The following is a 12,112-nucleotide window of genomic DNA, read 5'->3' as shown; positions in this document are numbered from 1 at the left end:
GCATGGGTCAACCCCTTTGCCTTCGTCATCTATCAACGCACCAATCACACCACCCGTTCTCTCACCCACCAATAGGAAGCTAGGAATCCCCATGCGTCGTTTGCGAACACAGACAAATAACATGGCAGACCCTTCTGAAAAGCATATTTAAATTTTCAAAATATACTTCGAATAGTCTAAATATTCAACTCGTTTCCAAGGATTACGAGGTATTTTTTTGTGCTTTGCAGCCGATATAAACCCCATGGTTATGGAATTATGGCACGAGCTCCTGGGCACTTCTGCGCCGTCCCATGTCTGCATTCTGGCCTTGACAGTATTCGTGGCCGTCTATTATCTAATGCACACATTTCGCAAACACCAGGATTTCTCCAATATTCCTCCTGGTCCTAAACCATGGCCAATAGTTGGAAATTTCGGCGGGTTTCTGGTTCCCAATTTCATCTGGAGGAGGTTTGGTGGCTGGGGAGGGAAGGACGTCCCAAAGTCCAAGACACGAGCTCTAATTTCGCCTCAAGTTATTATCACGGAACAAGCTAAGGTTTACGGTAACATCTACAGTATGTGGGTAGGGAGTCAGCTGGTAGTAGTACTGAACGGATATGAAGTGGTCAGGGATGCCCTCTCAAACCGGGCAGATGTGTTCTCCGACAGACCAGAGATTCCCACCGTTACCATCATGACAAAGCGGAAAGGTAAGTGCTGCTTCTAGACTCAACCTGTGCGTAATAACGCATGAAAGCGCAATAGTCCATCGATATTGCTGAGTCGATTTTACTCAACGTATGAGCGGTATTGGATGAGCGTTGTGCCCGGTGAATATTCTATTGTTCTATAAAAAATAAAAATTTAAAAAATAAAATAAGTTGACGCTGGATAGTAAACAATGCCGGAAAAGCCTTTGTGCAAACGAACTTCCAGAAGTAATCAAGGCACTCTCATGTAACAGAAAAATGTAAACGCCTTCGTCGTGGCTTACACCGACGTGTTGCGGCTATATCAGCCTTCATCAGGGTGACAAAGAATAGTGGTGTACAAACAGGTGTATATCCAAACTCTCACAGGAAGTGACTCACTTTATTACCATATGTAATTGATCAAGTTTTTAAAAAATTGGGGGGAAAAACACATTCAAGATACAAAGATGAAAAAAATAAACATGGCATAACAAGAGAAAGAAATGCAATATCATAAAAGGAAAAAACTGTGTACACGTGAGCTCGTTACCAAACTTAAGAATGGAGAACCAAAAAATAAACCCCATCTTTTACAGGAAATTAGAATAATCCTTTTCCTCATTTAGACCTGGCAATACAGTGGCCTTTAGTTTAAAGATCCAGAACGTTTGGCATTTTAGGAGGCGTTTGAGACTATCACCCCCCAGCTGCGAGAAATAGGAACCACTTCAATGGCCATGGCTTTAAGAGGGTTTGGGCTGGCATGGCCAATCTGTCTGTAATGTTTAGCCAAAGGATATATGTCGTTAGCAGTCCTTATAGCGTAGGCATGTTCAGACACCCTGTCCTTGTGCCTTCTCTAAGTACTTCCTATGTAAAAGCACCCACCTGGGTAGCCTGTACACCACATAGGCAGCCCAAACTCTCTGAAAGCCATGGCCATTGAAGTGGTCCAGAGTACTCGCAGGGATCTCAAACACCTCCCACCATGCAAAACGTTCTGGATCTTTAAACTAAAGGCCACTGTATTGCCAGGTCTAAATGAGGAAATTGATTATTCTCCTTTCCTGTAAAAGATGGGGTTTATTGTTTGGTTCTCCATTCTTAAGTTTGGTAACATGAGGTCACATGTACACAGTTATTTTTTCCCTTTTATGATATTGCATTTATTTTGTGGTGTTGCATTCTTGTTATTGTTATTCCATGTTCATTTAGTTTATCTTCATATCTTGAATGTGTTGTCTTTCTCCAAGTTTCTTTACTTCATCAATTACATAGAGTATGGTAATGAATTGAATCACTTCCTGTGAGAGTTGGGATATACACCTGTTTGTTCACCGCTATTCTTTGTCACCTTGATGAAGGCTGTAGCCACAACACGTCTGTTTTTTAAAATTCTTGCCACGCAGAAGCCGTAAAACATAGATGCTTTAAAAAATATTCCACTACATGAGAGGGCCTTGATTGGAAGTGTGTTTGAACAAAGGCTGTTCTGGCATTGTTTACTATCCAGCATCAACTTCTTTTTGTTTTATAGTATTTCATCCCATGATCAAAGAGCACCTCATGGATGGACTATAAACAAAAGAAGCCCTCATCTCCTTTGTCTCTATTCTAGTGTTCTATTATTCTATTCAATTGTTCTATTCAGTTGTTCTATTTGATTGGTATGTTCTATTAGATTGTTATGTTATTCTATTGTTCTGTTCCATTATAGTGTTCTATTATATTGTTATATTATATTGTTATATTATATCGGTCTGTTCTCTTGTATTGTTCTCTTGTATTGTTCTATTATATTGCTCTATTCTATTGTTCTATTCTATTCGTCTGTTCTATTCTATTGGTATTTTCTATTCTGTTGCTCTATTTTTATGTTATATTGTTCTATTCTAGTGTTCTATTCTATTGAATCAAATCAAATCAAATTTATTTTATATAGCCCTTCGTACATCAGCTGATATCTCAAAGTGCTGTACAGAAACCCAGCCTAAAACCCCAAACAGCAAGCAATGCAGGTGAAGAAGCACGGTGGCTAGGAAAAACTCCCTAGAAAGGCCAAAACCTAGGAAGAAACCTAGAGAGGAACCAGGCTATGTGGGGTGGCCAGTCCTCTTCTGGCTGTGCCGGGTGGAGATTATAACAAAACATGGTCAAGATGTTCAAATGTTCATAAATGACCAGCATGGTCGAATAATAATAAGGCAGAATAGTTGAAACTGGAGCAGCAGCACAGTCAGGTGGACTGGGGACAGCAAGGAGTCATCATGTCAGGTAGTCCTGGGGCATGGTCCTAGGGCTCAGGTCCTCCGAGAGAGAGAAAGAAAGAGAGAATTAGAGAGAGCATATGTGGGATGGCCAGTCCTCTTCTGGCTGTGCCGGGTGGAGATTATAACAGAACATGGCCAAGATGTTCAAATGTTCATAAATGATCAGCATGGTCGAATAATAATAAGGCAGAACAGTTGAAACTGGAGCAGCAGCACAGCCAGGTGGACTGGGGACAGCAAGGAGTCATCATGTCAGGTAGTCCTGGGGCATGGTCCTAGGGCTCAGGTCCTCCGAGAGAGAGAAAGAGAGAAGGAGAGAATTAGAGAACGCACACTTAGATTCACACAGGACACCGAATAGGACAGGAGAAGTACTCCAGATATAACAAACTGACCCTAGCCCCCCGACACATAAACTACTGCAGCATAAATACTGGAGGCTGAGACAGGAGGGGTCAGGAGACACTGTTGGTCTGTTATATTCTATTATTCTATTATATTCTATAGCTATATTATATTCTATTGTTCTATTATATTGTTCTGTTAAATTCTATTGTTCTATTATATTATATTGTTATATTCTAGTGTTATATTCTATTGGTCTGTTATATTATATTGTTCTATTATATTATATTGTTATATTCTAGTGTGATATTATAATGGTCTGTTATATTGTTATATTCTATTATTCTCATCAAAAGTCTTCCAAGCAGAAAAGGAAAGAGACATTTAATTTTGCTCTGTAAATAATTACATATGTGTACTTGTGCATAGTGACAGCACTATTAACCGTCCTCGCCTCTTATCATTTCTCTGAACCTTAGGCATAGTTTTTGCACCTTATGGACCAGTATGGAGAAGGCAGCGCAAGTTCTGCCACACCACGCTGCGGAACTTTGGCCTGGGCAAGTTGAGCCTGGAGCCCTGTATCCTTGAGGGGCTGGCTGTGGTCAAATCTGAGCTGCTGCGTCTCGGCGAGGAAGATACTGAGGGTTCAGGAGTGGACCTGACCCCTCTGATAACTAACTCTGTGTCCAACGTAATCTCCTACATCGCCCTGGGCCAGCGCTTCCACCACACTGACCGGGAGTTTGGCGCCCTGCTGGACCTGATGGCCCGCGGCCTAGAGATCATCGCCAACAGGTAGCCTAGAGGTTAGAGATGTGGATCAGTAGCCGGAAGGTTGACTGGTTCAAATACGTGGGAACTGAACTGATAACTGGAGAGCTGCTGGTCCTCTGATCTCAAGTAGAAGTTCCTGCTGTGTGCCCTTAAGCGCTTAACACATTTCAGTTTCTCCCAGAAAACAGGCAGTAACGTATCTATTCTACTCTTTTCTATTCTAACAGCGCGGCGGTCCTCATCAATGTCTTCCCCCTGCTCTACTACCTGCCCTTCGGTGTCTTCAGAGAGGTACGGCAAGTGGAAAGGGACATCACTGCCTTCCTGAAACAGATCATCACCAGACACAGGGAGACGTTAGACCCAGCCAACCCCAGAGATCTTATAGACATGTACCTGGTAGAGATGCTGGCCCAGGAGGCCGCTGGGGAGACGGACAGTAGCTTTTCAGAGGACTATCTATTCTACATCATAGGAGACCTCTTCATCGCTGGTACTGATACCACCACCAACACAGTGCTGTGGATGATGCTCTACATGGTCGTGTATCCAGATATCCAAGGTACTACATCAGAAAGAGGGGTGTGGAGGACCAGTTCAATGGAACCTAAAGAGAACTCCTTGTTGAAGCATGATGAAGTACATTACCCAATCATAATGCAATGTGTAACATATCTAGTGTCCTGTTTCCCAATGCACGTTGCTTTGTAATAATGTTTTCCATGTCATTTGTACCCGTTCACGCCACAGAGAGGGTGCAGGCGGAGATCGATGCAGTGGTGGGCCCAGACAGGGTCCCGTCTCTCACTGATAAAGGCAGCCTGCCGTTCACAGAGGCCACCATCATGGAGGTGCAGAGGATGACTGTGGTGGTCCCCCTGGCCATCCCTCACATGGCCTCAGAGACCACAGGTGAGGAGAGAGAAACCCATACTAGTCATTCTAATTCTATGGTAGAACCTGACTCTCCCGTTATGCACAGTCAGATCAATAAAGTTGTATTGAATTGCTTTCTCAACAACTTGGTCAGTCAGTTCCACCAGACCAACACTACAACAGGGACTAGGCTGCTGCAGCAGAAACAGGAGAGTACAACCCTTTCGCTATGGTTCGTCTGTTGTTGTCTTGCAGAGTTCCGTGGCTATACGATCCCTAAGGGCACAGTGATCATCCCCAACCTGTGGTCTGTCCATAGGGATCCCACTGTGTGGGAGGAGCCAGACGACTTCAACCCCTCTCGTTTCCTAGACGACCAGGGGAATCTCCTGAGGAAAGAGTGCTTCATACCGTTCGGAATAGGTAAGTTGTTCGGCAGCCTCTCTCGACAGACGTATGTGGGGTGTCCCATTAGCGACTTGCTCTACGATTGGCAAACGGGAGTGTAGTTACACGGTATACACGGAGTATGAAGCCTTTCTACTGTGGACATTTACAGTTAGGCTCCTGTAAAATCCACTGAAACAAGGTTCAAACGGTTAGTTTACAATCTCACTGGATTGTTGAAGTCCCATACTACCCCTACATGAGTATGAAGCAGTTAGGCCACGACTGAACATTTCAATCATTTGATTTCACAGTCTTACTTGATTATTGGAATGCACTTAGTATGACACATGACTTAATGTGCATCTTTACAGTGTTCTCTCCCTCTCTTTCCCAGGCCGCAGGGTGTGTATGGGCGAGCAGCTGGCTAAGATGGAGCTGTTTCTGATGTTCACCAGCCTGCTGCAGGCCTTCAGTTTTAGACTGCCCGAGGGGCTGGCCCCTCCTCCCATGCACGGGCGCTTTGGCCTCACCCTGGCCCCCTGCTCATACACTGTGATTGTGAGGCCCCGGCGATGAGGCCACCAGACGAACAACAACCGCTGACACTGTAATTAAGCCATAAGGCACAAGAGGAAGTGGTGTATCATGAATACAGTCACAGGTAAACGGCGTTAGTTGGCCCGATGCGACAGCATCAGCCAGTCAACCCATTTGTCTGTGACTGTATTCATGATACTGCCTCGTGCCTTATTGCTTTTATAAAACTGTTGCTAAAATAACAATTAATTACATATTTTAATTAAAACAGTATGTTGATAAGTCATACTATTTAATTCTTCCACCAGAAGATATAGTCCAGACAAAAATCAGGTTTTTAGTTATTTTTGTCATGTTGCTACCGATGCCACCCAGTCTTCATTTTTTTTTGCATAGTTGCTATGCAAAGGTACCGGGAGTTCATTCTAAACAAAATGGGTGCAATGCAGGGGGACCATGTCTGTTCCAAGGACCCTATGTTCCCAGGGCCCCATGTTCCCAGGGCCTAATGTTCCCAGGGCCCCATGTTCCCAGGGCCTAATGGTCCCCGGGCCTAATGTTCCCAGGGCCTAATGTTCCCAGGGCCCCATGTTCCCAGGGCCTAATGTTCCCAGGGCCTAATGTTCCCAGGGCCCCATGTTCCCAGGGCCTAATGTTCCCTCAACCATTTTTTTCCTTCAGCTCTATCTTCTAAACATGACAACAGTAAATATTAAAGACAAAAACCTTCTGTCATGTAATAAAATATTTTACATAGCTTATATTTTTCATACCCTTTGTATTTTGGTGCGTTAATCCACTGTTACTGATGGCCAGTATTCTGTTACATGTTTTTTAAATATGTATTTCAATTACTTGAGTATTTTGTCATTTGTATTTCACTGGACTGAAATAAGTTTAAAAATCAAAAATTATTTTGAATATCTATTGCATTATGATCTTGATGTGCTTTAATGCATCTGTTGCGCACACTATTCTTGTCTTTCAATAGAAAGTGATCTTGCATCCTATCAAACTACAATGCTATTATTGACTAATTTCTATATCAGAGCAATAGTAGGAATCTAATAAAACACACCACATCAAAACTGTGTGAAAGGTCATGGAACGGGCTAAATAGTCACGTGACCACTGCCACACAACGACCTTCCTACTTTCCATGGTGTCTGAGTGTCAGTCTGCCTGTACGTTCAGCCACAGCCAGCTCCTTCATTCTGGTGCGGTCCTCTCCGCATTGCAAACCATGGCTTTCTTCACTCACCAAGTCATCAGAGGTCTCTCCTCTTCTGCAGTCCGAAATGCAGCGATCAAACACGTTACGATCATCGGGGGTGGTCAGATGGGTGCAGGTATCGCACAGGTAGTTAACTGTTAATGACAGAAGTTTGTTTGCTAACATTAGCTTGCTACAGAGGCTAACTAGCTATCTTGTAAGCTAACCAGCTGTGTAGCTAACGCTGCAAGACTAGCTAACAAGCCAGTTAAATATAGCAATGAAGTGCACGAACTTACCGACTACTGTTGGTTAGTTAAACGCTAGCTTGCCATTAGCTAGCTTGTTAGATACCCACTTGAGAAGCCAACCAAGGCAATTCAGGGGATAAGTTGTGCAGGCTAATCAGTAACACAACTCTGTATTATAAGCAACGGTTGTTCATGTCTGGGTAAGAAGTACAGTATGTCTCACAAACTGTCTCAGGTTGATCAGTGCACAACACAGATGGTGAAGACAGCAGCAGGAGGTGGCCTTTGACCTCTTATCTACTTTAGCTAGCTAGTTATAGAAGGGATTTTGTTACCTACCTGAAATGTCCTTCAATTCAGGAGTTCTATTACCAAAGTGACTTTTTGACAGTCCAACCTGGTGAACACCTGTCCCACCCACTCACTACTCGCACTTGTGTTCCCCCTTTCTAATAGGTTGCTGCTACAACAGGCCATTCGGTGGTGCTAGTTGACACAAATGAGGAAATCCTGAAGAAATCCGCCAAGGGAATAGAAGGCAGCCTGAAGAGGGTGGTCAAGAAGAAGTTCGCTGACAAGCCAGATGTTAGTCACTAATATGTTAATGTTGCTGTTTCCAATGAGGAAATGTTGGCAGAACTTAATTGACAGTCATCATCATGTATGTTACAGGCAGGAGCAGAGTTTATTGCCAAGGTGATGGCCAACGTGTCCATATCGACAGACGCAGCGTCTGTGGTGGGGAGTACAGACTTGGTGCTGGAGGCCATCGTGGAGGACCTCAAGATCAAACAGGGCCTCTTTGGTGCTCTGGACAAAGTGGCACCAGCGTAAGTATGACCGACTAGGGCTTGAACCTGTGTCTCCTACACACCACAAGACTGTCTTACCCCACTGAGCTGAATCGTAGGCATTAGCTTGTGGGTCCAACCCATGTCTTTGGTCTGAAGGTTACTCGCCAGGCGAGTGTGAATCCAAACCACATAAGCACTGTCCTGTCTCCGCTGCCTGTGACTTTGTCAATAACCATAGGAGTTAGCGATCGATGATCAGTGTTGAGATGAACGTCAAGCCAGAGCAGGTGCTGTTTGATGAGAAAACATTTGTTGTTGCATTTCAGCTTGTTTTTCTAATCTTACTATAAAGCTATGCCGGTATCCTTGAAATGTGCTTAAAATAGACTATTTTAAAACTATTCTAATTTAAATAAAATATTTCAAAAGGAAAGGCATTGTGTGTCCCACATAATTGATGTTACTAATTGGGATGCACCTCATGGGGGTTTGCTTGTTGCCTGATGTTTTTGGTTCCTCTATTTTAAGACACACCATTTTCGCCAGCAACACATCCTCTCTGCCCATCACCGACATAGCCAGCTCCACCAGCAGGCTGGACAGATTTGGAGGGCTGCACTTCTTCAACCCCGTCCCCATGATGAAGCTGGTAGAGGTAAGGATCAATAGTGTGGTGTACATTTTAGGACATCTCCTCCCTATGATTAGTCTCTATATAGTCTCCCGCAAAGCAGTTATTTTTTGTGTCATGATGGCGATGTTTAAATTAGAAACGTACGTAAGTTGCTTTAAAAAATGACACTGGGCTTGCTCTCCTTATCATCAAGATTCAATTGAAAGATGTTAATTAGTTTACGTGACCTCTTCAGGTGATTGGAACATCAGCCACAAGCCAGGACACCTTCGATTCCCTCCTCGCTTTCAGCAAAGCACTGGGAAAGACGCCAGTGTCCTGCAAAGTAAGATCCTCGCTCATTTGAACAAAAATAAAGTATTTCGCTAGTATTGTACACCTTTTAAAGATAATGCAGTGACATACCATATTACACCATACATTATGTTCATCATATGCCGTTCAGATGCGTTATAAACGGTTCACTAACGTCAGTATGTTATGTTCATCTCCAGGACACTCCTGGGTTCATTGTGAACCGTCTGCTGGTGCCCTACATGATGGAAGCCATCAGGCTACATGAGAGAGGTACACCACCAAATGTTTTGCCTGTATATGAATGAAAATTGCATCAGCGCCAAGAGGGATGTGACAAACGGTTATGTATGAACATCTATGGTTAACAAAACATAGTTGTCTGTATATGAAACCGTTGTCACCCTTCATTCAAAGTCAATGGCTGAGTGTGTGTGTGTGTGTGTGTGTGTGTGTGTGTGCTCTTCTCGTCAGGCCACGGGTCAAAGGAGGACATTGATATTGCCATGAAGCTGGGAGCTGGGTATCCCATGGGGCCCTTTGAGCTGCTGGACTACGTAGGACTGGACACGGCTAAGTTCATCATGGACGGTGAGTGTTGGGCTGCTTCACAAGTGTGTTCCGATTACAGAGTGATTTCAGTACCAGTTAAAATAGGACTGTATTAGCAGCTAGGAACAGGCCCAATCGAAATAACTGCATGTCATATGGCCCAGGGGCAGAGCACTGTTTTGGTTCTAGAATGGGGAGATGGACGAGAGGTGCCGGTGGTCTTTGAAAATGGTGATGAATAATTTGAAGAAACAAAAACATCAAATTAAGTAGATGCAGGTAGTGTAAAACCAATGCAAAAGCAGTTAGTTAAAGTGAACCGTTTGTGTTGATAACTTGATTCCAGGCTGGGTTGAGAAGGATCCTGACAACCCGCTGATGCAGCCCAGTGAGATGCTGAACAAGCTGGTGGCCGAGGGCAAGTTCGGCAAGAAGACCGGAGAGGGCTTCTACAAGTACAAGTAACCCCGCCCCAGAATCAACACGAGCTGGAGCCTGTTCATTAAGGCACACCGTGACAAAACGGAAAATGAAAATAAGCGCTTCCGATTGGACAAGATCATGTAGTCCCTCCCAGTACTGATAAGGGCATGAATGATAATAGAAAAAAATGCGGGTTAATTTTGACAACGGTAGAACAGAGATGCAGCTGGTACGACCCACGGTGCCTTCCTGAAGAATGGTAGACCGGTGTTATCAATTCAAATCTGTCTTTTGACTGTATATTCTGAATGTCATCTTTATGTGTGGTTTGTAAGTAACTGAGTTTGTGGCATTAAACTGACTTTTCCAAATGCTTCCCATAGGTTGTTCTGAGATTTCTATTCATACAGTTGTTTTCTAGGGATGGATTTGCCTCTGGACATTTGAGCCAACACACCCTGCCATTAATGATACCCAGTGCATTCAGAAAGTATTCAGACCCCTTGACTTTTTCCACATTTTGTTACATTACAGCCTTATTCTAAAATGTATTGGATTGTTTTTTGTCCTCATCAATCTACAGACAATACCCCATAACGACAAAGCAACAACAGGTTTTTATAAATGTTTGCAAATGTATTAAATAAATGGAAATATCACATTTAAATAAGTATTCAGACCCTTTACTCAGTACTTTGTTGAAGCACCGTTGGCAGCGATTACAGCCTCTTATTCTTGGGTATGATGCTTACAAGCATGGCACACCTGTATTTGGGGAGATTCTCCCATTCTTCACTGCAGATCCTCAAGCTCTGTCAGGTTGGATGGGGAGCATTGCTGCACAGCTATTTTCAGGTCTCTCCAGAGATGTTAGATCGGGTTCAAGGACATTCAGGGACTTGTCCTGAAGCCACTCCTGTGTTGTCTCGGCTGTGTGCTTAGGGTCATTGTCCTGTTGGAAGGTGAACCTTGGCTACAGTCAGGTCCTGAGTGCTCTGGAGCAGGCTTTCATCATGGATCTCTGTACTTTGCTCTGTTCATCTTTCCCTCGATCCTGACTAGTCTCCCAGTCCCTGCCGCTAAAAAACAGATGTGACGCTTAGCATTCTTGTTTCTCATGGCCTGAGAGTCCTTTAGGTGCCTTTTAGCAAACTCCAAGCGGGCTGTCATGTGCCTTTTACTAAGGGGTGGCTTCCGTCTGGCCACTCTACCATAAATGCCTGATTGGTGGAGTGCTGCAGAGATGGTTGCCCTTCCTCCACAGAGGAACTCTATAGCTCTGTCAGAGTGACCATTGGGTTTTGGGTCACCTCCCTGACCAGGGCACTTCTCCCCTGATTGCTCAGTTTGGCCAGACAGCCATCTCTGGAAAGAGTCTTGATGGTTCCAAACTTCTTCTATTTAAGAATGATGGAGGCCACCATGTTCTTGGGGACCTTCAATGCTGCAGAAATGTGCCCCAGATCTGTGCCTCGACACAATCCTGTCTCGGAGCTCTACGGACAAATCCTTCAACGTTTTGGCTTGGTTTTTGCTCTGACATGCGGTCAACCTTATATAGACAGGTGTGCATTTCCAAATCATGTCCAATCAACTGAATTTACCACAGGTGGACTCCCAAGTTGTAGAAACATCTGAAAGATTATACATGGAAACAGGATGCACCTGAGCTCAATTTCGAGTCTCATAGCAAAGGGTCTGAATACTTATGTACTTAAAAAAAAAAAATATCAAAAATGTATAACCTGTTTTTGCTTTATCATGGGGTATTTTGTGTAGATTGAGTAGGGATTTAAAAAAAAAAAATGTTTAGAATAAGGCTGTAATGTAACAATGTGGAAAAAGGGAAGGGGTCTGAATACTTTCTGAATGAACTGTATGGTCAGTCAACAACCCCTGTGTGTTCAACCCCACTGTTCATTTCCAATATTGTTTCAAGAGTTCCTTTGATGTTATCCCTACTACTCAATTCGAAAATATTACCCTCTTTATATCCCGGCATTAAATTGATCATCTTGGATACATGAGACATCACACCTCACCTTTTTCCATGGATTTCACAGTTTAAGAGCAGCTTCA

At 43.6% G+C, this 12,112-nt stretch overlaps 2 protein-coding genes across 6 annotated transcripts; both read left to right on the top strand.

The window, feature by feature from the left end:
• The first annotated feature begins 71 nt into the window (after positions 1 to 71).
• Positions 72 to 8,123, top strand: LOC110497323 (cytochrome P450 2U1-like). 5 transcript variants are annotated; one of them, XM_036933798.1, is made up of 9 exons: positions 77 to 695; positions 3,772 to 4,090; positions 4,297 to 4,631; positions 4,820 to 4,981; positions 5,201 to 5,368; positions 5,730 to 5,974; positions 6,058 to 7,232; positions 7,793 to 7,921; positions 8,009 to 8,123. In XM_036933798.1, the coding sequence occupies exons 1-6, from the start codon at positions 245 to 247 to the stop codon at positions 5,909 to 5,911; spliced, it is 1,617 nt and encodes a 538-aa protein (XP_036789693.1). In that variant the 5' UTR covers positions 77 to 244; the 3' UTR covers positions 5,912 to 5,974; positions 6,058 to 7,232; positions 7,793 to 7,921; positions 8,009 to 8,123. The 5 variants fall into 5 exon arrangements, with proteins under 5 accessions (XP_036789696.1, XP_036789695.1, XP_036789694.1 ...); XM_036933797.1 differs by having other exon boundaries at positions 5,730 to 7,232; XM_036933800.1 differs by lacking the exons at positions 6,058 to 7,232; positions 7,793 to 7,921; positions 8,009 to 8,123 and having other exon boundaries at positions 74 to 695; positions 4,297 to 4,708; positions 5,730 to 5,928.
• LOC110497327 (hydroxyacyl-coenzyme A dehydrogenase, mitochondrial-like) lies at positions 6,996 to 10,413 on the top strand. Its single transcript, XM_021573382.2, has 8 exons — positions 6,996 to 7,232; positions 7,793 to 7,921; positions 8,009 to 8,166; positions 8,659 to 8,785; positions 9,000 to 9,089; positions 9,259 to 9,331; positions 9,533 to 9,649; positions 9,957 to 10,413. The coding sequence occupies exons 1-8, from the start codon at positions 7,032 to 7,034 to the stop codon at positions 10,073 to 10,075; spliced, it is 1,014 nt and encodes a 337-aa protein (XP_021429057.2). The 5' UTR covers positions 6,996 to 7,031; the 3' UTR covers positions 10,076 to 10,413.
• Positions 10,414 to 12,112: the final 1,699 nt, after the last annotated feature.

The sequence above is a fragment of the Oncorhynchus mykiss genome, chromosome 10 (genome assembly GCF_013265735.2).
Source record: "Oncorhynchus mykiss isolate Arlee chromosome 10, USDA_OmykA_1.1, whole genome shotgun sequence".
Lineage (NCBI taxonomy): Eukaryota > Metazoa > Chordata > Actinopteri > Salmoniformes > Salmonidae > Oncorhynchus > Oncorhynchus mykiss.
This window is presented reverse-complemented; position numbering and strand designations above follow the sequence as displayed.